Source organism: Cervus elaphus, chromosome 21, assembly GCF_910594005.1.
Source record: "Cervus elaphus chromosome 21, mCerEla1.1, whole genome shotgun sequence".
NCBI lineage: Eukaryota > Metazoa > Chordata > Mammalia > Artiodactyla > Cervidae > Cervus > Cervus elaphus.
In genome coordinates, this window is record NC_057835.1 from 4,789,973 (window position 1) to 4,817,113 (window position 27,141).

The window sequence follows — 27,141 nt, forward strand, 5'->3', positions numbered from 1 at the left end:
TGGGCCAGTTGCCGGTGTTAACATAATTAAACGAGGAGGCCATTAGGCTGGGGGTGGCTCTGCTGCCTTGGTAGCCCCCAGCTAGACTTTCCAGTTAAGTTGATGGCTTAAGTCGTGGCCTGTCAAAGCCCTTGCTTTGCTTTTCCGTCTATAAAAATTAATATAACTCCTGCTGGCAGAGCGCTCCTAACCACTATTCCATTCTCTGCTCACATAAGCTCTTCACAAATTCTGATATGCCTCAGTTTACCTTTTAACAATGAGGAGCCTGAGCCCAGCAACATTGGTCCCTGCAGAGAACTGATGCTTCTAGGATCTTTTCAGCACACCCTGCTTTCTTTTTCTCTTCCCAACTATTTCAAGGTTCATATAATCAAAGCTGTGGTTTTTCCACTGCTGAGTTATGTTAGCCTCCAAAATCACTGAACACCACAGCCATGAAATTAAAAGATGCTTGCTCCTTGGCGGGGGGCGGGGGGAAGCTATGACAAACCTAGATCGTGTATTTATTTATTTATTTTAAATATATATTTATTTATTTATTTGACTGCATGAGGTCTTAGTTACAGCACATGGGATCTTGTTCCCTGACCAGGGTTTGAACCCGGGCCCCCTGCATTGGAAGCACAGAGTCCTAGCCACTGAACCACCAGGGAAGTCCCCTAGAGCATGTATTTAAAAGCAGGGACATCACTTTGCCGACAAAGGTTTGTATAGTCAAAGCTGTGACTTTTCCAGTAGTCGTGTACAGATGTGAGATTTGGACCATAAAGAAGGGCTGAGCACTGGAAAATTGATCCTTTTGAGCTGTGGTACTGGGGACCTCTTGAGAGCCTCTTGGACAGCGAGGAAGTTAAACCTGTCATCCTACGGGAAATCAATCCTGAATATTCATTGGAAGGACGGATAAAGAAACGCCAGAACTTTGGCCACCTGATGCAAAGAGCCAACTCATTAGAAAAGACCCTGATGCTGGGAAAGACTGAGGGCAAGGGGAGGAGGCAACAGGATGAGATGTTTGCATGACATCACTGACTCGGTGGATATGACTTTGAGCAAACTCTGGGAGATAGTGAAGGACAGGGAAGCCTGGCTGCGGTCCATGGGGTTGCAAAGAGCTGGACACGACTTAGGGACTGAACAACAACTTATTTTAAAAACGTTCATTCATAAAGATTGAAGGTATATTACAATGAAATACCTGCATGTCTTTTGCTTAGTTTCAGCAACTAACATTTTGTTTTTTTTTTTTAAGCAATTCAACAACTAGCTTTTGTGTGTGTGTCCAGCTCTGCCACTCTTCACAGGCATGGTATTTATTGAGTGCCTGTTGCATGCTAGGCAGTGTTCTAAGTGGTGAGGCTACATGAGTAGGTAAAATAAGCAACATTCCCAATAAGTCCCTTTCTCATAGGCTTTACCTGTGAGCGGGGAAAGCAGGTGGTACACAGAATCAATATGTGAATCAGAGTGTCCAGAGGTGCTATGAGCCATTAAAGGTCCAGGTGGGCACCACTGCTACTTACAGTGTCCCGTGGCTCATCCCCAGGTCCAGATGGAGGCAGTTTTTTTCCTGTATTTAAAATCCTGGGTTGTAATTATATAAACACATTTATTAGTTATATGTAATGATGTCAGAATAACAATGTCAATATTATTAACACTATGATTATTGAAAATAGTCTAGATTTGTTTTGCAGTTCTTGCTGTTAAGATATATCCCATATGGGATATGACCTTAACTCTACTATTTCACTTGTTTGCTTTTTAAAGTTACATTTTTAACATTTTGATACAACTTTGTTTTATGATTATCTAAACTTAGGAGGAAAGTTACGACCAACCTAGAGAGCATATTAAAAAGCAGAGACATTACCTTGCCAACAAGGCTCCGTCTAGTCAAGGCTATGGTTTTTCCAGTGGTCATGTATAGGCGTGAGAGTTGGACTATAAAGAAAGCTGAACATGGAAGAATTGATGCTTTTGAACTGTGGTGTTGGAGAAGACTCTTGAGAGTCCCTTGGACTGCAAGGAGATCCAACCAGTCCATCCTAAAGATCAGTCCTGGGTGTTCATTGGTAGGACTGATGCTGAAGCTGAAACTCCAATACTTTGGCCACCTGATGCGAAGAGCTGACTTGTTGGAAAAGGCCCTGATGGTGGGAAAGATTGAGGGCAGGAGGAGAAGGGGATGACAGAGGATGAGATGGTTGGATGGCATCACTGACTCGATGGACATGGGTTTGGGGGGACTCCAGGAGTTGGTGATGCACAGGAAGGCCTGGTGTGCTGTGGTTCATGGGGTCTCAAAGAGTTGGATACGACTGAGCAACTGAACTGAACTGAAACCCTATATGGTTTCAAAGTCCAGTATACAAAAGAAAGTACATTCAGAAGGTTGCTTCCCTCCCTGTTCCCACCAGTCTCTTACCGCGCTACCCTGTCGGTAGCCATTTAGCAACGCTATGGTTTCTGGCTCCATTTCAAAAAATCTGAGTGAACGCCAGAGAACAGTAGTTTTTTCCCACTGGCCCCATATTTTGGCATTTTCCTGTCAGTGTCCAGCCACCTCTCCTTGGCAGTGTCTGGGCACATCCCTTTCTCCTTTATGCAGCTGCCTTCACCTCCCTTGCGAATGTGCTGTCAGTGTATTCAGCCAGTCTGCTATTACTGGGCGTCTGTTGCCATTAAAATTAGTGCTGTAATAAGTAGCTTTAGATAGGTCTTTTCAGTTTTGCCAATTTAATTTTAGGATAGATTCCTAGAGATGGGCATTTGTATCTGTTTTTCTGTGTGTTGCCCAGTTCCCTTCCACAGGGTTATAGGATCTTGCATTTCTGCTGGTGAGGTTTCCTTGTGAACAAACAATGTCTTCAAATATTTGGTATTTTGGCAATCTGACAAGCAAGAAATAGCATCTTGGTGTAATTTCCTTTTGCATCTTTCTTGGGGGTGAGGTTGAATGTCTCTTCATATGATTAAGAGCCACTTTCACTGACTTTTCTGTGAACCTGGTTGTTGGTCTCTTCCCTCTCATTTTAGAAGCACTATAGAGTTAGACTGTAAAGAAAACTGAGCACCAAAGAATTGATGCTTTTGAACTGTGGTGTTAGAGAAGACTCTTGAGAGTCCCTTGGACTGCAAGGAGAACAAACCAGTCCATCCTAAAGGAAATCAGTCCTGAATATTCATTGGAAGGACTGATGCTGAAGCTGAAACTCCAATACTTTGGCCACCTGATGTGAAGAACTGACTCACTGGAAAAGACCCTGATGCTGGGAAAGATAGAAGGCAGGAGAAGGGGACAACAGAGGATGAGATAGTTGGATGGCATCACCGACTCAATGGACATGAGTTTGAGCAAGCCCTGGGAGTTGGTGATGGACAAGTATGCTGCAGTCCATGGGGTTGCAAAGAGTCAGACACAACTGAGTGACTGAACTGAACTGAACTGATTATGTTAGCCTTTGTGACATAAGTTGCAGATTTTTTAAAACTTTGTTCTTAATGCTAAGATTAAAAATTGCAAGTCTGTGGGGTCGCACAGAGTCGGACATGACTGAAGTGACTTAGCAGCAGTACAGTCTTTTTTGATGCAACTGGCAAGTTATATAAGCAATCAATTTGATACCAGAGAGATGGTATATAGACTCCAAAATCACTTTTAATAAATTATTTTATTATTATTTTATTTTTGGCTGCACCGTGTCTTCATTGTAGTGTGGGCTTCTCTACAGTGTGTAGGCTCAGTAGCTTTGACTCACAGGCTTAGTTGCAGTTTGCAGTATCTTAGTTCCCCAACTAGGGGTCAAACCAGGGTCCCCTGCATTGGGAACATGGAGTCTTAGTCACTGAACCACCAGGGAAGTCACCAGGACTTCTTTATAGCATGGAGTACAAGTCCTTTTTTGGGTATGTATGTTTTGCAAATATTTTCTCCCAGTTTATGCTTTGCCTTTTCCTTAAATTTTGAGGAACAAACGTTCTAAATCTTGATGAGTTCCTATTCACTGAATTCCTTCCTCAAAAGTTCCTGCTCTTTGTGTCCTATTTAATAAATCTTCACCAAAGATTATTTATTTAATAAATCTTGACCAAAGTGAAGGTCAGTAGGTTTTCTCTTATGTTTTCTTTTAGAAGTTTCTGCTGTACATTTTGGTTGATGATACATTTTGAGTTAAGTTCTTTAGATGGTGTGGGGCAAGGATTGAGATTCACTTTGTTGGCATATGGTTATGCAATAATTCCAACACCATTTGTTGAAAATGAAACCCTAATTTTAAATAACCTTATGTACATTAATTTTATATGTGCTATATATAACATAAGTTATATGTTATATATAAGTTATATGAACTCCAGTTCACCATTTGTCTTTTTACTTTGAATATAAAGGTGTTGGTCCTGCAAAACTTTATTTCTGTGTAATGAAATTTATCATTTGTTTTCCCTTATTGTTGCTTGATTTCAAGCTACAGTAAAATTTCCCTAACTTACCAGTTCTGGAGGAATCCACCCATGTTTTCACCCAGTACTCATTTGGTTTTGTTTCTTTTCATTTAAATCTCTGTTCTATTTGGACTTTATTCTGCTAAGAGATGTAAAGAGTAAGTCTAGTTTCTAAGAGATGTAAAGAGTAAGTCTAGTTTTGTCTTTTTTCCAAAAGGCTATCTTGTTACCCTGCTCCCACATAGGATGAGATTGGTCCTTTCCCCTAAATCTGAGGCCATCTTTCTATCACATTTCCAGTTGGCAGTGGTCTCCCCAGTCAATGTTCTGATGTCTGGAAGATTCACAGTCTGGCCCATGAGCACAGAAGAGCCTGCACACAGAATAAGCCTCACAGGGTACCTGCAGTCAGGCCAGCTCCACCTCCCCGCATGCCTTTGTGTTACTTCCAGGGAAGCCCAGGGGCCAGTGTCTGCCAAGCCCCAGGGGAAAGGAACAACCTTATCCTACGTGGTTGGCTGCTCTGCCATGGCCTGCACTGTCCTCAGCCATCAAGGCTCTGTTCTCCACTCAGACCTGAGTTGCCTCCAAAGCCATGGAAACTTCAGGATGGTCCTGGACCCTGGCCCTGCTCTCACACACCACTCCAGTCTCCCTGCTTCTCCTTGCAGAGAGGCCCTTGGGTGTCAAGGGACAGTTTTTCCCCTACATTCATCATTTGTGAGGCCTGGGCTGTGGGATCCATGGAGGAGTCTCCCAGAGCTCTGCCAGCACATGGATATCATGGCATGGTTGGTACCAGGGCAGCTTTGAGCTATTAGGGCTGCTTTTCTGTTGTTCTCAATGGAGCTGGCATTATTGGCTGAAGGCAGATGTGTATGGAAGTGGAAATCAGGAGCCAGGAGATTGTCCTCCTGATCTCTAATTCTCAAGGTACATGGGAAAGGCTCCAGGGACCTTGTGCAGTCATGGCAGCCAGGCTTTTGTTAGAACAAGGAGTTGAGGGAGAAGTCACAGTAGAGAGGAACTTGATGTCCATAAACCAAAGACCAGAGTGGAAGAAGGTGTGGAGGCCAAGCAGGGCTTCTGGTTTTTTGAAGGTATGAAAAGCTTTATTATCTACATAAAGGAGGTCTCTCAGGAGGGTAGAGAAGGCCTCTGGAACAGATCTGAGATGGCTTGGCCTCTGGAACAGATCTGAGATGGCTTGAGAGAGCAAGAAGTGTCACCAGCCTGGGCCTCTACTGAGGTCAGCAGGTATGGCTGGAGGGAAGGTCCCTGAGCACAGGTGAGGGCCTGGATGCTTTCAGTCTCTTGCTGGCATCAAAGGACAGAGCACTCGGCTGGCTCTTCTGCTTTTCCAGATGTGGGCACAAGATGAGGAGGACGAGGCCTCAAGACGCCAGCCTGCTAGTCACCACTCACCCTGATGTTTGATGAGAGACACACCATGTTTCACTCAGCTAATTCAGAGCCTGTTTAAATGAGCTGTGTGGACTCTGCAGCCTGCAGCCTGAAGCAGGTAAAACTGACAAGAGTGCCTTGGCCACTCTCAGTAAAACCTGGGACTCCGGAGGGGATAAGGGCATGCAGGGGAGGCCTCATGTTCTGCTTAAGTATAGGGAGAGCCACCTAGAGACCTTGATTGGTATTTGGGGCATCTGTGAGGCAAGAGATTCCTGGAGCTTTTTACACCAAAGGGCACAATTCTTAGGTGACAGCACAAGTTTGTAAAAATGTGCAGACGGGGCTGTTTGTGAGTCAAGTCACTGGGTGCTAAGACAACTGCCTGGTGTTTGGCCAGTCATGCTGACCCTCCAGTCTGGCCCTGTATCAGGGTCGTCCTGGTTAAAGATGAGCAGCTCTCCTCTGAGCTCCATCTTCCATGAAGGTTGGCACTACTCTGCCTATAGTCTTGGAACTCCCACTGCTGTTCCCCCGAGTTCATCCCACCTTGGAGCTCCCCAGATGGACAGGGTCCAGCAGCCTGACATCTGGAAAGGGCTGAGGATAGGTGAGGCTATTCCTCTTGCAGGTGGAGCAAGCCAAAGGCCCAGGTTCAGCTCCATCCTGCACCAAGGCAGCTCCGCAGCCCCTAAGCATGTTGGGTACTGCTTCTGTGACCCAGAGCGTAATGAGCAGCTGGGTACAGAGGATCATGGGCTCAGGAGGTCCAGTTCCAGTAACTGCAGCTCTAGTGGCATATTGTATGGGGAAAAGAGGGGAGTTTCTTGCATCAGAAGCCCTTGGACAACTGAGTGCCATCATGAGTGGTCCAGAGACTCCAGGAGGCCTAGCAGGAGGTGGCTGAAGCCCCTTCCGTGGAGGAGTCTTGCACAAATTTGGCACTGCACCACTTTTAGCCTCTTTTGTTGGAGGAGTCTCTGACTCCGTAGCAGAGGATGTGACAGCGCACCATGGGCAGTAGGGCTGAGTGACGCGGGCCAGCAGCAAGTGGGCCAATCAGCGACAGAGCAGGAGTAGAGTGGACACAGCTACTTACTGAAAAAGGAATCATAAATCAAAGCCAGACTGGCGGAGGAGGAGCGTGAAGCCAGAGGAGCTGCCTGACAGTAAGAATAGGAGCAGTCTCCTCAGGCTGAGGCCAAGTCTGGAAACTGTATCCCATTAGGTGTTGCCTGGGGAGAGGGGGTGGGATGGCGCCCGAAGTGTAGGGGTAGGTATGACAGGGCCTCTGCAGGGCAGCAGGGACCGCTGCTTCTCGGGGCCTTGGAGGGGAGGCTGGGCAGCCTCTGCCACCCAAGCCCACGGACTCGCCTGCGCATCCGAATCACCCCTCCACCCTCTCTTCTCTCCAGCCTCAAACCATCTCTCCCTCCACATTTGCAACTGCTGGCCTTGCCTCTGCTTCCTTGAGGACTCAGAAGCCACACCTTCTCTTCCCTTCATGACTACAAGTCACTGGCTCCTTTCCTCCTGGAAGAGTGCAGGAAGGGTCCCCCATCCTTCCCAGGTCAGGACCTCCCTGGTGGCAGAAGTGTGGCTTCCAGGCTAAGTTCCCCTGTGCAGGGAGTCGGGAGCCAATGCCCACCTCTTAGGGGCACCTAGATGCCCTGTAAATGTCTGGAGATGGATCCGGGAGCCTGAGGAGAGGAAGGGAGGAGCATGTAGAGCGGCCCCTGTGGGTGAGGCCCAGGACCAGAGCTCAGGAACTGCCTCATGTACAATTGTGCTGCAGCCTGGGTGGGGCCACAGGGCCTGAGTCACCATAGAGCAAGAACACACAACCACAGACTGCAGATGGACACCATGGAAAGGGGGGAGCAGGGTGGGTCAAGTCCCATTACCAGGTAGGATGGGTGGGGGCAGGTGGTGGTGACAGCAACCAGACCTGAAAACTCTCAACCTGACATTATGAAAACAGATACCAGCCACAACCACTGACAAAGGACTCAGTTCCTTGACTAGTGAGCACATGGAGGTCTGTGGTTGTCTCAAACCAAATGTCATTTACTTTCTTGGTTATGTTCCTTTACAGTAATAAACTCTATGGATGAGTGCACAGCCTCTATAATCCTTTCCCTTCTAACAAGTACAGCTGTCTCATAACAAACTGGAAAAACAAACAACAAAGAGAAATGAGCTCAGGAGACAAGGGTGATGGCAGGGGACTTGGGAGAAGGAGCACGACCCACAAGAGGGTCCCCAGTCTGTGGACGGTGGCCTCATGGGCGGTGACCATGAAGTAGACGAAGTGAGTGAGTCCACCTCAAGTCTGGGGAGGGAGAGTGAGGCACAGCCAGGGGGTCAGGGTGAAGCTGCGATGGCTTCACTCCCTGGTGTGGATCAACTGGTGCTTGGTCAACTTTGACCGCTGGCTGAAGGCTTTTCCACAAGCCGTGCAGTCATAGGGCTTCACCCCAGTGTGGATCCGCTGGTGCTGGATGAGAACGGAGCGCTGGCTGAAGGACTTCCCACACTCACCGCACTGATAGGGCCTCTCGCCCGTGTGGATGATCTGGTGCTGAATGAGGTGCGAGCTCTGGCTGAAGCCCTTCCCACACGCGACGCAGGTGTAGGGCTTCTCTCCAGTGTGGACCTTCTGGTGGTGGATGAGGTTGGAGCTCCGGTTGAAGGCTTTGCCACACTGGTTACACTCGTGGGGTTTCAACCCGTTATGGATCCTCTGATGCTGAATGAGAGTTGAGCTCTGGCTGAAGGTTTTCCCACACTCAGTGCATTCATAGGGCTTCTCCCCCGTGTGGACCCGCTGGTGCAGGATGAGGTTGGAGCTGCGGCCAAAGGTCTTTCCACACTCGCGGCACTCGTAGGGCTTGTCACCCGTGTGCACACCCTGGTGCTGCACGAGTGCAGAGCTGTGGCTGAAGGCCTTCCCACAGACGCCGCACACATACGGCTTCTCCCCTGTGTGGATGATCTGGTGCTTTCGGAGCACCGAGCTGTAGCTGAAGGCCTTGCCACACACAGCACACACATGAGGCTTCTCCCCGGTGTGGATCCTCCGGTGCTGGATGAGGCTCGAGCTCTGGCTGAAGGCCTTCCCACAGTCACTGCACTTGTAGGGCTTCTCCCCCGTGTGGACCCTGTGGTGTTTGATGAGGTTGGACACCCGGCTGAAGGGCTTGCCACACTCACTACATGAGTAAGGCCTCTCCCCGGTATGGACCCTCTGGTGCTTCCTCACGTGTGAGCTTTGGCTGAAGGCCCTCCCACACTCAGTACACTCAAAGGGCTTCTCCCCTGTGTGGACCCTCTGGTGCTTGACAAGGTTGGAGCTGCGCCTGAAGGCCTTTCCACAGGCATGACACACGTACGGCTTCTCGCCAGAGTGGATTCTCTGGTGCTGGGTGAGGTTGGAGCTGCGCCTGAAGGTCTTCCCGCACTCACTGCATTCATAGGGCTTCTCGCTCACATGGGACTTCTGGTGCTTTTTAAGGCTGGGGCTCTGGCAGAAGGCCTTCCCACACTCAGAAGACACATGCAGCTTCTCCCCATGGTGGGTGAGCTGGTGCTGGAGGAAGACTGTGTGTGTGCTAAAGAGCCTTCCACACTCGTTACAGATGAAGGACTTGTGTCCAGGGTGCACTGTCTGATGCTGAGTAAGATCGGAGTCTCCTTGGAAGGTTTTCCCACACTCGCTGCATATGAACGGGCTTTCGGCCACGTGAAGTCCTGTGCAGCTGGGCAGGTCCAGGCTGCAGGGCAGGCTCTGTATGCCACATGGATGGGGCCTCCCCTCTGCAGGAGGCCCCTGACACTCCACTGGGCTTGGGCTCCCGCTGCAGCTGCTCTTGATTTCATCACAGTCCACCCCTCTCGCTCCTGAGGGGCTCCTGAGAAGCATCTGCACTAGAGTGAAGGCCCCCTCCTGGTGAGGGCGGTGCATCTGCCTCTCATCCTCAAGGACCCCCCAGTCTCTTTCTTCTGCACCACCACGGAGTCCTCCAAGCTCAGGTGTCTGGGGAGCATCACTGTCAGAGCTGTCTGATATTTCTACCTGTGATTCCAAGTCCTTAGAAGTGTCTTCCTTCTGAACAAACTCCTGGCCCTTAGTCCTGGTGTCCCAGCCTGAAATGACAAACGGAAAGTCACATGGCGCCCCCTCCCCAATGGTCTTCATGCTCTCTCCTTCCCTTTAGCCCATCTCAGCTGAAATACCTCACAGAAGAGGACTTCTCTGACCACTGTTCCCAACATGGCTCCGTATCCCAAGGCTGGGGCCACCCAGGGGTGCTGAGTGGGTGGGTGAAGGGCACCCCATGGTAGTCTCAGCCTCCTTGGGCCTGTTGCCCTCTGACCTGCCCCTCAGTTCAGGAATGATTACCATTCCCCTATTGGAACTTCTGGAGTCTCCCCCCACAACAGCATTTTGTCTCCCCATGTCACCTGGAGTCTTCTATTCTCCCCAGCGCAGACCCAACTGAATCGTATGCTCAGCCTGACTGCCCTGCCCATGTGTCTGGTGGTGACAATTTGCATTCTGGCCACCTGACTCATGGCCCAGCTAGAAGGCCCTGCACAGAGTCTGTGCCAAGACCCCCTCCATGGAGCTTGACCATGTGGCTACACACAATGAGGCAACCTGCTTCACACTCCTGCTGACCCTCAGGCAGACCTGTCATCACACCTGCAGGTGGGCTACCATCTTCTCCCAGGGCCCCAGCTGCGGGGCACCTGCGGGGCTCCCATGTGTGATTGGGGCACAGTGAGGGCTGCAGAGACAAACAGGGCGGTCACTGCAGGAAACAAGGGTCTGAACAGGGTGGCCCAGGGAGCCCTGCCCTCTCCTGGCTGCACAAGAAGGGACATAGCTTTTCCATGAAGGGTCAGAGAGGACCCATTCCGGGCTCTGTGGCTGCAGTCTCTGTCATAAGGTCTGCTCTGTTACAATCCTTAAAAAACTGTGAACTGTTCTTTGCTTGCAGGTCATAAACAACTGGTGAGCTGGATCTGGCCTGTGGGCCATGGCTCACTGACCCCTGACTGAGACAAGGTCATTGGTATGGCTTCTGAGGGAGTGGAAATGGGAACTGCTTTGGGGGCCAGAGAGACTATTGGCCTGGAAGGATTTTACTGAGACGGGAAACAAGAGTGAGTCCTATGGGTGAGGGTGATGGCATTTTTTATTTGCTAGACTGGATACAATTCTCTGCAACATAAGAATTACTGGAAACAATAATGAAAGTTCTTTTTTTCAAAGGAAATATAAAATCAGAAATACGCTTTAAGAAAAATTTTCATTAAAAACACTGGGTTTAATGGAGAAGGAAAAGATATGTAAACAAATGCACTTGTTTGCCACACTGCCTCTGCAAGTGCGGCACTGACTGGCCAGCCAGCACACAGCAAACCTGTTAGACTTCCCAGGAGGAAACAATGGAGGCCTGTACGGCTGGCTGCTCCCAGGTTTGTGAAAAGTGCCCCATCGGAGCCACGCTCACGAGTCTTCGCGTGGCTGTGGCTGTCGAGGGGCCCAGCAGAGACTCAGCAGCACCTGCCCCACCACACAAGCCCCCAGCGGCACCACAGCCTCGGCCGGGGGCTCCACCCCTCTCCATCCCCACAGGGGCTCTGTTTTCATTTTACTGTTATGTATTGAGGTGAAGTTCACAAACAAAATAACCGTTTTAAATGAACACTTCAGTGGCGTTTAGTACATTTACAATGTTGTGCAATCAAAATCTGTATCTTGTTCCAAGACATTTCATTTCCATCACCTCAAAGCCCCAGTGCACTAGTCCATATCTCCTGGCCCCCAGTGCCTGGTGACCACCCACCTGCATTTTGTCTCCATGGATTTACCTCATTCCTGACCTCGCATGTGAATGAAATCATGATACACAACTTTTGATGTCTGGACTCTTCCTCTCAACCTAATGTATCTGCAGGTTCAGTCACTGCAGCATGTACCAGTGCTTCACTCCCTTATGGCCGAATAATATTCCACGGTACAGACACAACACATCTGATTTCTGCATCCATTCACTGAGGGACATCTGGGCTGCTTACACCTCTTGACTACTGTGAACAGTGCTATGAACATGACGTACGTGTACTTGATGAGTATTTGCCTTGAATTCTGCAGGTATATATCCAGCAGTGGAATTACTGGGTCACATGGTAATGCCAGGGCTTCTCAGGTGGTGCTAGTGGTATAGAACCACTGCCTGCCAATGCAGGAGACATGTGTTCAATCTCTGGGTTGGGAAGATCCCCTAGAGGAGGGGACGGCAACCCACTCCAGTATTCCTGCCTGGATAATCCGACAGACAGAGGAGCCTGGCGGGCTACACTCCATAGGGTTGCAAAGAGTCAGACACAACTGAAGTGACTGAGCATGCATGCATGGTAATGCTATATTTAAACTCTGAGGACTGGGAAGACCCAGAGGAATCAGGTGGAGAGGGAGGTGGGAGCGGGGATCGGGATGGGGAATACATGTAAATCTATGGCTGATTCATATCAATGTATGACAAAACCCAAAAAAAAAAAAAAGAAAGAAAGAAAAGAAAAAAAAAAAAAAATAAACTCTGAGGAACTGCCAAACTGTACTCCACCATGGCTATACCATTCTACATTCCCACCATGGTTGGTGTATAGAAACACAACTGATTTTGTGTGCTGACCTGTACTCTGCAATTTTGCTGAGTTCATTTAATATTAGCTCTAGCAGGTTTTTAATGGATTCTTTGAGATTTCCTATTATATATATAGGACTGTGCCTTATACAAGCAGAGGCAGTTTTATTTCTTTCTTCCCAATTTGAATGCCTTTTATTTATTTTTTTTCCTGGCCTGATTGCTCTGGTTAGAACTTCCAATATAATACTGAAGAGCAGAGGTGAAAGCAGGCATATTTTCCTGATTTATGGGGAAAACCTTTTAATATTTCACTAATTGCCGGGAGCCGGCACACGAGATCCCACCCATGACAAGGTCATGAGGAGAAAACCTGACAGGCAAGGCAGATCAGGTTTTCAGGGATTCCGAAAAGCTGCCCCTGGCACTCAACTTAAAGATGATATCTGTCTTTCTGATGCCTGCCTCAATAGAATACTCCCTAATTTCTGTGACACAGGCAGAAGGCCTTCCCCGATCTCTTTCCAAATAAGAATCAATTTAGAACTTTAATCAGTAAGTTTCCCGGGTGGTGGTATTTTATGAGATTATCCAGGGTGAAAGGAGTGTTTTAATTTAAACTCCTTTACTGGTATTTTAGTTTGTTTGGCAAATGCTTTTATGCCCTTGGTACTAATATGCATGATTGCTTATAATACCCTAATCATAAAATAACACAAAGAACCTGATCATATAAAGGCCCTAACAGACATAGAGCCCTTCAGGGGGTGAGGAAGTCCTATTAGAAAACACAAGAAAAATTATTCTAAAAGTAGCTATTGGGTTAACATTTGCTTGCTGTGTTTTTGCTTTTAATGTGCTAAGGTTGTGTTATAGAAACTATTGTTAATATAGTTATAGATCTAGAAAAATAAGAGCTTAGCCCTAGTGTGTTAACAATGAGATGGTTGCTAACTGTCAGCCAGGAGTGCTAGGCAGAGGCTGCCTCACTGAAGCCGCAGAGTCTGTGTGGGGTAAACTTCTCAGATAAACGCAACTGACAACTTTTGCAGAAGGATTAATTTTTGTGTTAACACGGTTATACTTCTACTCTGTACTCTTGCCCTATGAGACTGCTACCTTTCAGTTAAGGTCACCATAGAAACAGAAAATAGGTTTACATTCACCAGACCTGCATAAAATGTTAATAGGCCCCAAGGCCAGAAGGTAATGTACAAGACCCTCATAAACAAAGAAGTATGCAGAAAACACCCTGGTTTCGTGAAGGACAAGCTGACATAATGTTAAACTATCTTCCCCTTAGAAATGTACTAACTTAGGGTATAAAAGCTATGGTAAAAAATAAAGGATTGCCAGACTCTGCCGCACCCCCCGTCTGGTCACTCTCTCTCTCTCTCTCCCTCTCTTTCTCTCTCTCCCCCTCGCAGACTTGGCCCTCTCAAGGCTGGTTTCACGTGTCTTCTCTCGCCGACGCCTTTCATCCTAAGGGTACCCTCTGGATCCTGCTGGGGCTGGACCCTGGCAACTAATGTACATGATGTTAGCTGTGGGTTTTTCATGAATGCCCTTTATAATGTTGAGGAAGTTGCCTTGAATGGAGTTCTCAGTGTTTTCATTGTGAAAATGAATTTGGTTTTGTCAAATACATTTTTTTTTTGCATCAATTGAGATGATTATAGCTTTTCCCCTTCATTCAATTAAAGTGGTAAATGACACTGATTGGTTCTTATGTTGAACCACTCTTGTGCTCCTGGGATATATCCCACTTGGTCATGGGATATAACACTTTTATTAACACTGCTGGGTTCAGTTTGCTAGCATTTTGTTGAGGGTTTTGTATATACAGTCACAAAATGTCTTAATGTATAATTTTCTTCTCTTGTGGTGTCTTTGATTATCCTTCCTCTTGTATAGTTTGCAAGCTTGAGAAAACTTAGCATAAATCCTTCTTTAAATGTCTTGTGATGCCATTTGGCCCTGGTTTGTTAGTTTTAAAAGTTATAGATTCAACCTTTAATTGTTATAAGTCTGTTCTTACTTTCTACCTATTCTTAAGTCACTCTTGGTAATTTGTCTCAAAAGAGAAATTTAGCTCTTTCATGCAGGTTATCTAATTTGTTGGTGTGCAACTGTTTTTTACTCATTTTTACTTTTGTATAGTCGGTAATAATGTCCCCATCCCATTTTCACTTGATTTTCAGTGTGTTGTTTTTGTCATTTGTTGATCATTTCAAAAAAACTTTTAAATTACATTGATTCTCTTATTGCTTTTCCAGTCTCTATTTCTGCTCCAATGTTATTTCCTTCCATCAGCTCTGGGTTTAGTTTACTCTTCTCACAGACCCCTAGGATGTGAAGTTATGTACTGCTGTAAGACCCATCTATCCTCCTCCTAATGTAGGCATTTACTGCTGTAAATTTCCTCTCTGGGCTTCACTGCATCCTGTGAGTTCTGGTAGTTTGTGGCTTTGTTTTCATTTGTCTGTAGGTATGTTCTAAATTCCCTTGTGGTTTCTTCTTCTACCAACTGGTTAAGAGTGTGTGGTTTTACTTCAATATATTTGTCCATTTTCCAATTTTCCTGCCGTTACTGCTTGGAGATTATACTTTATATTATTTCAACATTGATTGAGACTGATTTTGTAGTCTAATATATGGTCTACATTGAAGAATGTTCCACATGCACTTAAGAAGACTGTGTATCTGCTCCCTTAGGCAGAGGGTATATCTATGTCTATTAGGTCTATTAATTATAGTATTGCTCAATTTCCCTGTTTCATTTCTAAACTTCCGTTTAGGTGTTTTTCTTGACTTTTGGAAGTGAGGTATTAAAGTCTCCAACTGCTACTGTAGAAGCATCTCTTTCTTCCCTCAAATCTATGCCTGCTTCATATGTTTTGGGGTTCTTTTTAGTGTTTATCATTGCTCTATCTTCTTGATTAACTGACTTGTTTATCAACATGCATCAAACTGTGGTGGTGGAGAAGACTCTTCAGGGTCCCCTGGACAGCACGGAGAACAAACCAGTCCATCCTAAGGGAAATCAACCCTGAATATTCACTGGAAGGACTGATGCTGAAGCTGAAGCTCCAATACCTTGGCCACGTGATGTGAAGAGTCGACTCACTGGAAAAGACCCTGATGCTGGGAAAGACTGAGGGCATGAGGAGAAGGGGACAAGAGTTTAGATGGTTGGAAGGCATCAACTCAGTAGACAACAGTTTGAGCAAACTCTGGGAGATAATGAAGGACAGGGAAACCTGGCAGGCTACAAAACATGGGGGTCACAAAAAGTCAGACATGACTAAGAGACTGAACAACAATCTTCCTGATTAATTAACTCCTTTATCAATATATAATATCCTTCTTTTCTCTTGTAACAATTATTTGACATAGTTTACTTTGTCTGATATTAGTATAGTAACCCCAGGTCTCTTTTCTTACTATTTGCATGGAATATATCTTTTTTACCTTTCACTTTAAGCTTGTTTTTTCCTTTGAAAGCCTCCTGAAGTAAGCCTCCTGTAGACAGTACATAGTTGGGTCATACTTTTTTAAATCCATTCTGCCCGTATCTGCCTGTTGACAAGAGTTTAAACCATTAACATTTAACTACTGACAAAGAAGGACTGACTTCTACCACTTTGTTTCTTGAATCTTTTCAGTGTCTTTGACCTTTGTGTTCCTCATTTGATCTATTACTATCTTCCTTTGTGTTCAGTTTATTTTTTGTAGCATATCATTTGATTTTCTTCTTTATTCCTTTTGTGTATATTTTAAAGATACTTTCTTAGTTGTACCATGGCGATTATAATTAATATTCTAACATCCTAAAACAATCTAATTTGGTCCTCCCCCTTCAGCTTTTTTGGTCCCTTCCCCATCTTTATCGAAATAAATTGCCATATAACATCATGTAAGTTGTTATCTTTTTTTTTTAATAAAGAAATTTATTTATTTCTGGCTGTGCTGGGTCTTCACTGTTTTGCATCATCTTTCTTTGGTTGCAGGGGTGGGGGGGTGCACTACTCTCTAGCTGCAGTGCACAGGCTTCTCATTGTGGTGGCTTCTCTTATTGCAAAGTATGGGCTCTAGGGGCACATGGGCCTCAGTAGTTACAGCTCACGGGTTCTGGAGCACTGACACAGTAGCTGTGGTACATAGGCTTAGCTGCATTGCGGCACGTGGGATCCTCCTGGAGCAGGGATTGAACCTGTGTACCCTGAATTGGCAGGTGGATTCTTAACTTCTGGACCACCAAGAAAGTCCATCATATTAAGTTTAAAGTGCACAATGGGATGAGTTGATACACATATATATGCAAATGATGAACACCATAAGATTAACTGACATATCCATCACCTTGCACAGTAACCACCGTGTGTGTGTGTGTGTGTGTGTGTGTGTGTGTGTGTGTGTTGTGAGAACTTTCAAGATTGACTCTCCCGGCAGTTGCCAAGTACACTATACATTATTAACTATAGTCACCATGCTGTATGTTGAATCCTCAGAATAAACTCTCCAAGTTTGAACTGTTAACCAAAGTAGCCACAGTATCATACAGAAACTCCGCTCCTATACAGATATGTTGCTACCTTTATGTTGTTGCAGTCACAAATGTACCCTTATATGTTATACGTTTAGTAGTATAGGTTTATGATCATTTCACACATTTGTCTTTTAAATCATATAGGAGATAAAAAGTGAGGTTATAAACCAATACAACAATACTAGCTCTTATCCTTACCTATGTGATTAACTCTATCAGAAATCCTTGGTTCTCTGTATAGCTTTGAGCTCTTGCCTAATACCCTTTCCTCTTAGCCTGTAACACTTCCTCTGACACTTCTTACAAGGCACGTCTGTTGGTGATAAACACCCTAAGCTTTTGTTTATCCAAGAATACCTTAACTTTGCCTTTACTCTGAAAGATAATTTTGCCAGACGTAGAATTCTTAGATGGCAGTTTCATTCTCTAAGCAGTTTAAATATGTCATCCCACTGCCTTCCAACCTCCAAGGGCTGATGAGAAGCTAGCTGTTCATCTTATTGAGGACCCCTTATACAAGATGGTTTGCTTCTCTCTTGTTGATTTCAAGATTCAATCTTCCAACAATTTGATTATAATGAGTCCTAGTGTGGATCTCTTTGAATCTGTTCTACTGGGAGCTTACTGAGCTTTCTGGACATGTAGGTTCAAAGCTTTTTTGCATCTTTCATCAAATTTAACATGTTTTCCGTCCCTTTCTGTCTCTCTCGCCTCTTTCTTGGACTCCCATGTGTGTGCTGGTTTCCTTGATGATATCCCACTGAGAGGGTAACAGGCAGGCAGGCTAGGGACCCCCAACAGAGGAAATAGGCTGCAAGTGTCTGACGTTGTTTCTCTCTCTCTTAAGCAGCAGGAGGAAACAAACTACAATTGTCAGATTTTTTTCCCTTCTCTATATAAAATTAAAAGGAAGTTTCTTATAAAATTCTGTGTTGCCGAGGGGAGGAGCCAAGATGGCGGAGGAGTAGGACGGGGAGACCACTTTCTCTCCTACAAATTCATCAAAACTCCTAGAGGAGAACATAGGCAAAACACTCTCCGACATAAATCACAGCAAGATCCTCTATGACCCACCTCCCAGAATATTGGAAATAAAAGCAAAACTAAACAAATGGGACCTAATGAAACTTAAAAGCTTTTGCACTACAAAGGAAACTATAAGTAAGGTGAAAAGACAGCCGTCAGATTGGGAGAAAATAATAGCAAATGAAGAAACAGACAAAGGATTAATCTCAAAAATATACAAGCAACTCCTGCAGCTCAATTCCAGAAAAATAAATGACCCAATCAAAAAATGGGCCAGAGAACTAAACAGACATTTCTCCAAAGAAGACATACAGATGGCTAACAAACACATGAAAAGATGCTCAACATCACTCATTATTAGAGAAATGCAAATCAAAACCACAATGAGGTACCATTACACACCAGTCAGGATGGCTGCTATCCAAAAGTCTACAAGCAATAAATGCTGGAGAGGGTGTGGAGAAAAGGGAACCCTCTTACACTGTTGGTGGGAATGCAAACTAGTACAGCCACTATGGAAAACAGTGTGGAGATTCCTTAAAAAACTGGAAATAGAACTGCCATATGACCCAGCAATACCACTTCTGGGCATACACACTGAGGAAACCAGATCTGAAAGAGACACATGCACCCCAATGTTCATCGCAGCACTGTTTATAATAGCCAGGACATGGAAGCAACCTAGATGCCCATCAGCAGATGAATGGATAAGGAAGCTGTGGTACATATACACCATGGAATATTACTCAGCCGTTAAAAAGAATTCATTTGAACCAGTCCTAATGAGATGGATGAAACTGGAGCCCCTTATACAGAGTGAAGTAAGCCAGAAAGATAAAGAACATTACAGCATACTAACACATATATATGGAATTTAGAAAGATGGTAACAATAACCCTATATGCAAAACAGAAAAAGAGACACAGAAATACAGAACAGACTTTTGAACTCTGTGGGAGAAGGTGAGGGTGGGATGTTTCGAGAGAATACCATGTATACTGTCTATGGTGAAACAGATCACCAGCCCAAGTGGGATGCATGAGACAAGTGCTCGGGCCTGGTACACTGGGAAGACCCAGAGGAATCGGGTGGAGAGGGAGGTGGGAGGGGGGATCAGGATGGGGAATAAGTGTAAATCTATGGCTGATTCATATCAATGTATGACAAAACCCACTGAAATGTTGTGAAGTAATTAGCCTCCAACTAATAAAAAAATTTAAAAAAATAAATAAAAAAATAAAAATAAAAATGGGCCTGAACTTCTACCAGTCCTAGGAAAAAAAAAAAAAAAAAAATTCTGTGTTGCCGTGAGGACACCTGGTTCCACCTGAACTTATCTTTTCTCAAACCTTGAGCTAACCAATGAGTTTTTCTTATGGAAATGTTTTTCTTAAGCTATGTTAATGAACTATGTATTTACCCTAGACTCTACCTTTCTTCAAGTCGGTTCCACCTATCAGAACTGATAATGGCTCAATAAACCAGTATGTTTTACTCACAGAAATGTTCTCTTAAGATATGTTAATGAGACTATGTATTTGCTTGGAAATCTGCCTTTCTTCAAGATTCATGTCAATTGTTTTATGGCCCAGGATGACTCACCTTGTGCCAATGTTATCTCAAAACGCATGTTGTGGGTGAGGGGCCTGGTGCCACTCTCTTGAGTTTTGAGACATTTTCTTTTAGCAACTTGCTAATAGGTATATAACTTCTTGCTGAAAACTAGCAAGGAAGCACTTTTTCTGGCCCCTTCTGATGTCTATGTTAGAAGCCTTCTCTATCTCTTTTATACTTTAATAAAACTTTATTACACAAAAGCTCTGAGCAGTCAAGCCTTGTCACTGACCGTGGATTGAATTCCTCTCCTCCAGAGGCCAAGAATCCCAGCGTCTTTCAGGGCTCAGCAACAGCCTTTCACCACGAGTCTGTTCGGCTCTGTTCACTTTTCTTCAACCTTTTTTTTTTCTGCTACTCAGACTGGATAACTTCAAGTTCAGCAGTTCTATAACCTGCTCAAACCTGCTATTGAAATCCTCCAGAAAACTCTTCACTTCAGTTACTTCAGTTCCCCCTCCACGACTTCTTTATTTTGACTGCACCACGAGGTATGTGAGATCTTAGTTCCCCGGCCAGGGATCGAACCTGTGCTCCATGCAGTGAGAAGCAGAGCCTTAACCACTGGACACCAGGAAGTCCCAGCTCTAGGACTTCCACTCTGTTTCTTTTTATAATAAATAAAATGTGAATTGTAGATTTACAACTATCTCTACTAACTTTTTCAGTTCATTCATACATAGATTTTAGTCCATGGTTTCTTTCAGATCTTCGAGCACATTTAAGACAGCTTATTTATAATCTGTTTAAGTATCTGTGCTTTTTCAGGGATACTTCTGTCAATTAATTTTTTTCCCTTGAGTGGGCCAGCTGTATTTTCGGTTTATTTGTATTCTTTATGATTTTTTTGTCAAAAACTGGACATTTGACAATATTTACTGTGCTCCGCTGGACACTACTTCAGCACTAATTATTACTCTGCATGGCTCCTGCTTCCACAGATCACAGAGATCAGTTGGAGGTGACACTACAATCTTTATAAGTCTTTTCTGAGTATACCTTCTATCCTGGGTCTATACATGGCTTTCTAAACTCCCTGACATACAAGGGTGCTTTAGAATGCCCTCATTTCTCCGCCCTTCCCTCCTGGGCTTTAGGAGGTTGACTGTACTATTAAGTGACGTCCCAAGTGCCTGAGGGAGTTCAGTTCATGTTTCTATGTTTTGAGCCCAGCAATTTCCACCAAGTAATTCTGAGTTAGGCAACACAGAGACAAACACTTTGATTCAATTCTTTTTCCAACCCCACACAGGGAAGAACAAAGTGATTTCTGAATAAGTTCTGCTCTGCTCCCTCTGGAAGCAAGCACCAAGTCCCACACTGGGAACACAGGATGCTCACTTTCAATATGCTGCTGAACCAGGAAGTATCTGTGAAGCTTTCCTTTTTAAGTTGCCTTTTTCTTGATTCAGCATTTGCTTGGTTGCTGTAAACCTGTTTTCTAGACTTCTGACTATGTTGGTCCTGATAGCTTCTACTTGTTTTTGTTTTAATAGTTTATGTGAAGAACTGGGTGTCTGGAGCTGCCTACTCCACTATTTTGCCCTATAGTGGCTTTTAAAACATGAGCTACCATCAACCTGTGTTTTCCCTGGAGCAAGGGTCTTGACCTAACTTGCCATTCTCTGCTTGGCATACCCTTGACCATCTAGCAGCAAGTTTTTCCCTCAGGGCCACTTCTTGGCCCCATCATGCCTCACATCCTCTACCCATCTCATCCTTCCAACATACCTATGACCATCTCTGCACTTAGCCCAAACTTCTCTTGCCACAGAGTCTGCCCAGGATACTCTGCCCACATGTCCCCAGTATAATACTTCCCTGGTAGGTGTATTCTTGTAAAACAGCCATCATCAGATCCCAGCAAGGAAAGCTAACAGTGAGTAACCCCTGATCCCTGCTGAAAGGGCCACGGAAGAGGCAACTTGGTGAGGTGTCTCCAGGAAGGACGGTCTGGTATCTAACAGGGATGGGAGCAGGTGGGCAGTATGAATGCAGCCAGGAGGGAACAGAGCCAAGGCCTGGATTAGGGCAGAGACCTGACGGCAGTCTGACTACCACCAGTCTGGCGAGGAAGTTAGGCAGGGCTCAGCTGGTGATCATCATGTCACACCCTCTATTTCAGGTGAAGAAACCAGAGTCCTGCTCAGGGCACCAGGGCAGCCGGTGCCAGACCAACTTTCTCTCCGACCTCCAGCCTTGGCCCCGCAAGTCCACAAGGCTCTCTGCCCCAAATGCTGACAGGACACCTCCAGAGGTAAGTGCAGGGGAATGTAGGCCAAGTCTCCCCAGAACAAGTGCATCAGTGGGGAATGCACGCCCAGTACCTGGCTGCTGATGGTGAGGGGAGGTGGTTCCTGGCTCAGCGTCACCACAACAGAGGGAACCATGAAGTGCAGATCCAGGGTGGGTCTTGGCAGGAGCATCACTCCACACAGGCCTGGGCTCTAGGGGTCCAAGGGGATGGTCCAGGAACTGAGAGCTCCACTGCTGCCTCTTCAGAGCATACTCTGAGGCTGGGCATGGCTGAGACCTGGAGACAAGCAAGGACACAGGTAGTGTGCAGAGGGGGTAACTCCAGGGGTTCACTGGTACACCAGGCAGGGGTCACTCCCTCCACCCCTCACCCTGAGACCTCAGGAAGGCCTGATGATTGATACCACATTCCCTGATCCTGGAACCAATGGAAGCCAGCCAGCCAAGGAGACACAGACTCACAAGCCAGGGCCACAGGCGGGAAGGAATGAGATGCTGACCACAGAGCAAGGTGACCTACAGGGCCTATGAGCACACCTGTAAGGGCCCAAGAGTGCCATGGTAAGAGGCAGCAGCTCTCATGGTGCCTGCACCTGCTGGGGGCCACCCTGGTCCTGACACAATGCCCTGAAAGTGGACCAACTGACCTTCACAGGGAGCAGCAGCTTCAGAGGCCAGGCTGCCAAGCGAGCCTCACTGCAGACATGCGTGGAGTCATCACAGTGCCACTCTACTGGCCAGCCTGAGTTCTGCTGCCCAGCAGCATCTGCAGTGGTTGTCCCCATCCCACCCTCCTGGGCTGTCCTCCCACTGTACCAGTGACTGGCTCCCTCCCAGACTCCTCCTTAGCTCCCTCTTCACGCTGGTGTCCCAGGATTCACTTCTGCATCCACGTCAAATTCCCTGGCTAATCTGTCCAGTCCTGAGGTACCAACATCCTTTACCCCACAAAGACTCTAAAGACTGGGGCTCATCTCCAGCTCTAACTGGTATCTACAAGTAGGGAGGCATGCCCAATCAGGCACAGGATGGGACCCTATATGGACAAGTTACTGATTTTCTCCCCCTCCCGACTGTCCTGTCTCTGAGCAAATGCACCATGCCCTGGCCAGCATCCCACCTAGGAGGGGGCAACATCCCTTGGCCCCTGATTCACACTGCACCATAAGCAGGTACCACTGACCACTTTGTCCTTCAGTAATGAAGACAAGGCAGGAAATGTTGGCAGACACTGCCTCCCAACCCTTGGACTGACTTTCTCCTCTTGACTCATGCTTTCAATGTTTCCAAAACACCCACTATACGCCAAGGTATTCTGAGGACAGTGGTCAGTGTGACCATCACCCTCACGGATTTCAGTGGGGAGACAGATAACAGCAAACACATCAGTGAGATGGGCAGGTGCGCTGGGCACAGGTAGCAGAGAAGGGGCAGAGCCTGGGGCAGGTGAGCATTTAAACCAGGTCCTGGCTGGAAAGGCAGAAGGCGGCAGGAGACAGGACGGTGGTGTGAACCCAGCTCAGAGGCAGTTCCTGGGGAAGGCGGGGTGCACAGACTGGAAGAGGCTTTGACTGCCTGAGGAAAGTGAGGCACCAGCCGCACTTCTCCACAGGGAGGCAGAATTAATGAAACATCTCAGGAAGATTCACCTGGCGTGGCCACTTGGAGAGACCGTGCACAAGTAGGGAGAACACTGACTCAAGGCACTCATCCATGAAGCAACCGAACAGAGCAGGGGGAAGCTTCACTCTCTCTCTCTCCCAGGGGAAGAGTCCATCCTTTGTAGCATTTATTCAGTTCATTTTAAAACCTTGAAGTTATTATCACTGCCTCTGAACAGGGGCACAGTCACATGGCTCAAAATTCAAAAGGTTAAAGAGAACATAAGGTGAAACATCTCCCAGCCTGCCACAGTGCCCATCCCCAGTTTCCAACATGCCCATCCTGATTACTCTAAGCTTACACAAGCAAATATGAGTATTTTTTCTTTGTCTTTTTATTATAAATTACACCAAACTATGTCATTTTACATCTTGTTCTCCTCACTTTAGTATTTGTGGGATCCTGTCCAAGAGGTAACAGGATGCTCCTCCCCATCCATGTCCACATCCTAATCCCTGGGACCTACACTACCCAGCAACAGAGATTTTGCAGAGAAAATTAAGGCTATAGGCCTGGATTACCTGGTGGACCCAATCTAATCACGCGAGCCATTACTGACTCAGATGCATGGATCGTGTGCAAGGAGTGGGGTCTCCAGGACATAAGGACAGTCAGCAAGGAAAAAGCAACCTCAGGAGTTGGATTCTACCAATGAGCTTGGAAGCTGATTCGTCTGGCTAAATGCTCAACCTGGTGCTACTAAGCAAATACACAACTGTGAGGATCACCAGCCACTACTCCACGGCAGACAGCCACAGGATGGGCCTGACCCATCCTCAGTCCCACTCCCCTGGGGGAGAATAAATCTGTCCCCGTTCCATAAGCCCCTTCTCCACCCGGAGGGCGAATGCACCACCGACTGGGCCTCCAGGCAGGACCGGGCGCCAAGCGGCAACCCCATTCATTTCTCCCCCGGCTCCGGACAGCTCTAACATTCGCACCAATTCCTGAGGCCCTTCCTCCGCCCCAACCACACGCGTCAGACACTATTCGCGCACACCTGCCGGTCGCTCTGCGGCTGCCTTGCCGAGCGGTCCCGCCGCCCGGCTCCAGGGCAGGGAGTGCTCGGCTCTGTCACGTAGCGTCCACAGGGCGCCCCTCACACGCCCTCCCATCAGGGGCCCTCCGAGGCTGCAAACCGCCCACGCTTCCACGGCCCCACGCGCACCCGAAACAGGCCTCCCGGGGCCAGCACCCACCGCCGGTGCATCGGAGTCATCGGTAGCGCTATCAGCAACGCAAAGACGCCACCGCGCGAACACCCGCCACACACAGCTGCTCGGGGAAGAGCGCAACGCAGAGATACCCAAGCGGCTCGGCCTCCAGACTGTGCTCCGGAAGTCCCGCCTCGACTTCCGGCCTGCGGACCCGCCCACCCCCGCCCAATGTGGCTGCTCTAGGCTGACGGAGGAGAAGCGACTCGGCGGCTCCACTCCTGACCCGGGACCAGCCCTCCCCACGCCTCCGCGAGGTGCTGGGAGCCCCGCGGATCAGTGGGTTGCTGCAACAAGCGATTATAAATGCAGGAAGGACTAGGGACTTAGATACACAGGTGCCTGCAATCAAAACAGGTTTTGGTTGATAAAAACATGACGCTGCTTGAGGAGGAACAATCCCTCCATCAGTAAATGATCGCCTAGGTGTCACATTAGTTACATAGATGTGGGACTATCCATGGAACATCTACATAAATTGACCATACAGTTAGACCTTGCCGACAAAAGACATGCAGGTGAGAGTTGTGAATTAAGTTTTGTTTTGTTTTTTAATAATTATTTTTATTTGGCTGCTCTGGATCTTAGTTGCAGTATGTGGGATCTAGTTCCCTGACCCGGGGTCAAACCTGGGCCCCCTGCATTGGGAGCGCAGAGACTTAGTCACCGGACCACCAGAAAAGTCCCTGAGTTAAGTTTTATTTGGAGGAGGGGACGACAGAGGATGAGATGGTTGGATGGCATCACCAACTCCATGGACGTGAGTTTGAGTAAACTCCAGGAGTTGGTGTTGGACAGTGAGGCCTGGCGTGCTGCAGTCCATGGGGTCACAAAGAGTCAGACTCGATTGAGCGATTGAACTGAACTGAACTGAAGACCATAGCCTGGGAGACAGCACTTCAGATAGCTCTAAGAAACTGTTCCAAAGAGTTAGGGGGGAGGTCATTAGATGTGTGACTCTGGTGAAGAGGGAGTACATGTAGTCAAGCACATATCTTTTGCAGAAGGTTTCAGCTAGTCATGAGGAGCGTTGGTCACCATGAAGGATTTTACTGCTTTCCTAGCTATGAGGAGATATAAGCATTGGGCTCGAAAAATTGGCTCCTGAAAATATCTAACTATCTGAAGACTGTTCTGCCCTTTTTTTAACCAATTTTATTTATTTATTTTTGTCTGTGCTGGGTCTTTGTTGCTATGCAGACTTTGTCTAGTTGTGGCAAGCAGGGACTGCTCTCTAGTTGCCATGCACAGGCTTCTCCTTGCAGTGGCTTCTCTTGTGGAGCACAGGCTCTAGGGCACTCGGGCTTCAGTAGTTGTGGCATGTGAGTTCAATGGTTGCAGTTACCAGGCTGCAGGGCACAGGGTCAACAGCTGTAGTGCACAGGCTTGGTTGCTGTGTGGCATGTGGGCTCTTCCTGGATCTGGGATCAAAACTGTGTTTCCTGCATTGGCAGGCAAATTCTTTAGCACCGAGCCACCAAGAAAGCCCTTTCTGCCATTTTTTCCCAGACCACAGAGCACCTCTTTTCTGCTCTCCACCCTGATCTTATTTCAGGGGGTGCTGAAAGCCAGCAGCTGCAGCAACAAATGGTTTAATCCTTGTAGAGCTAGATGGCAAGTGCAGATTTGTAGATGACAACACAAAGAATACAAATATTTTAAAGTATGCCTTTTAAACTATCAAAATTAGACTAGAAATATGTAATAAAAAGTTGACTCCCAAAACTCTAACTGTTGGGGTTTATGAAACACTGTCTACAAAACCTTTGGATGAAAAGTGATACCAGCTGGAAAATTACAGACTATTTGTAAAGCAATGAAAGCAAAACACTTTATTCTCACACTTATGGAACTCAGTGTAAAGTATAAAATATAAAATATCCACTGAGTATTTTTCAGACAAAAATATATAAATATATCACCTTAAATACTTTTTCTCTATTAAAGAAGGCAAAAGCATTTATCTTAAAACTTAGAAAAAGGAACATTTCTCTTCTTTGGCAATAAGCAATCAGATAATGTAACAAAAAAATGAAATCTCTTCCACAGACAGCAAGACACTCTAAAATACTGGGAATTAACAAAGAGCACTCGAGACACTCAAAGAGCACTCAAAGAGCTCAGGTCCGACATTGCTCAAATGGAACTTAATACATGGCAACAGTAGCTCCACCATAAATGGCCAGAGGGCAGGTTGTTCAGTGGGAAGTGTTGAGAAAACGGCCTCCCTCAATGGAGAAAAGCAAAAGCATATCCTAACCTAACAACACACACAGCAGTGGTCTCTAAATGAACTACAAACCTACCAGTG

The 27,141-nt window shown here is 46.5% G+C and overlaps 1 protein-coding gene and 1 non-coding gene across 3 annotated transcripts; both read right to left on the reverse strand.

Moving 5' to 3' along the window:
- Positions 1-583: 583 nt before the first annotated feature.
- On the reverse strand, positions 584-656 carry TRNAG-UCC. The gene has a single exon. It is a non-coding gene; the product is annotated as a tRNA-Gly (tRNA).
- A 7,243-nt stretch (positions 657-7,899) lies between these two features.
- ZNF16 (zinc finger protein 16) lies at positions 7,900-24,955 on the reverse strand. Of its 2 annotated transcripts, none has more exons than XM_043880109.1 (3): positions 24,816-24,955; positions 22,026-22,231; positions 7,900-9,999 (listed from the first exon to the last, which is right to left on the reverse strand). In XM_043880109.1, exons 1-3 carry the CDS (start codon positions 24,833-24,835, stop codon positions 8,240-8,242), a joined length of 1,986 nt encoding a protein of 661 aa, XP_043736044.1. In that variant the 5' UTR covers positions 24,836-24,955; the 3' UTR covers positions 7,900-8,239. The 2 variants fall into 2 exon arrangements, with proteins under 2 accessions (XP_043736044.1, XP_043736043.1); XM_043880108.1 differs by lacking the exon at positions 24,816-24,955 and adding an exon at positions 23,604-24,522.
- Between the last annotated feature and the right edge of the window lie 2,186 nt (positions 24,956-27,141).

Coding starts and splice junctions, on each gene's coding strand:
- ZNF16 (XM_043880108.1), bottom strand. CDS start 23,665: ATGAGTGCCTTGAGTCAGTGTTCTCCCTACTTGTGCACGGTCTCTCCA. Junction 22,232..23,603: donor TCTCCAAGTGGCCACGCCAG/GTGAATCTTCCT, acceptor GCTTGTCTCCAG/GTCTCAGCCATGCCCAGCCT. Junction 10,000..22,025: donor CCCTCACCATCAGCAGCCAG/GTACTGGGCGTG, acceptor TTGTCATTTCAG/GCTGGGACACCAGGACTAAG.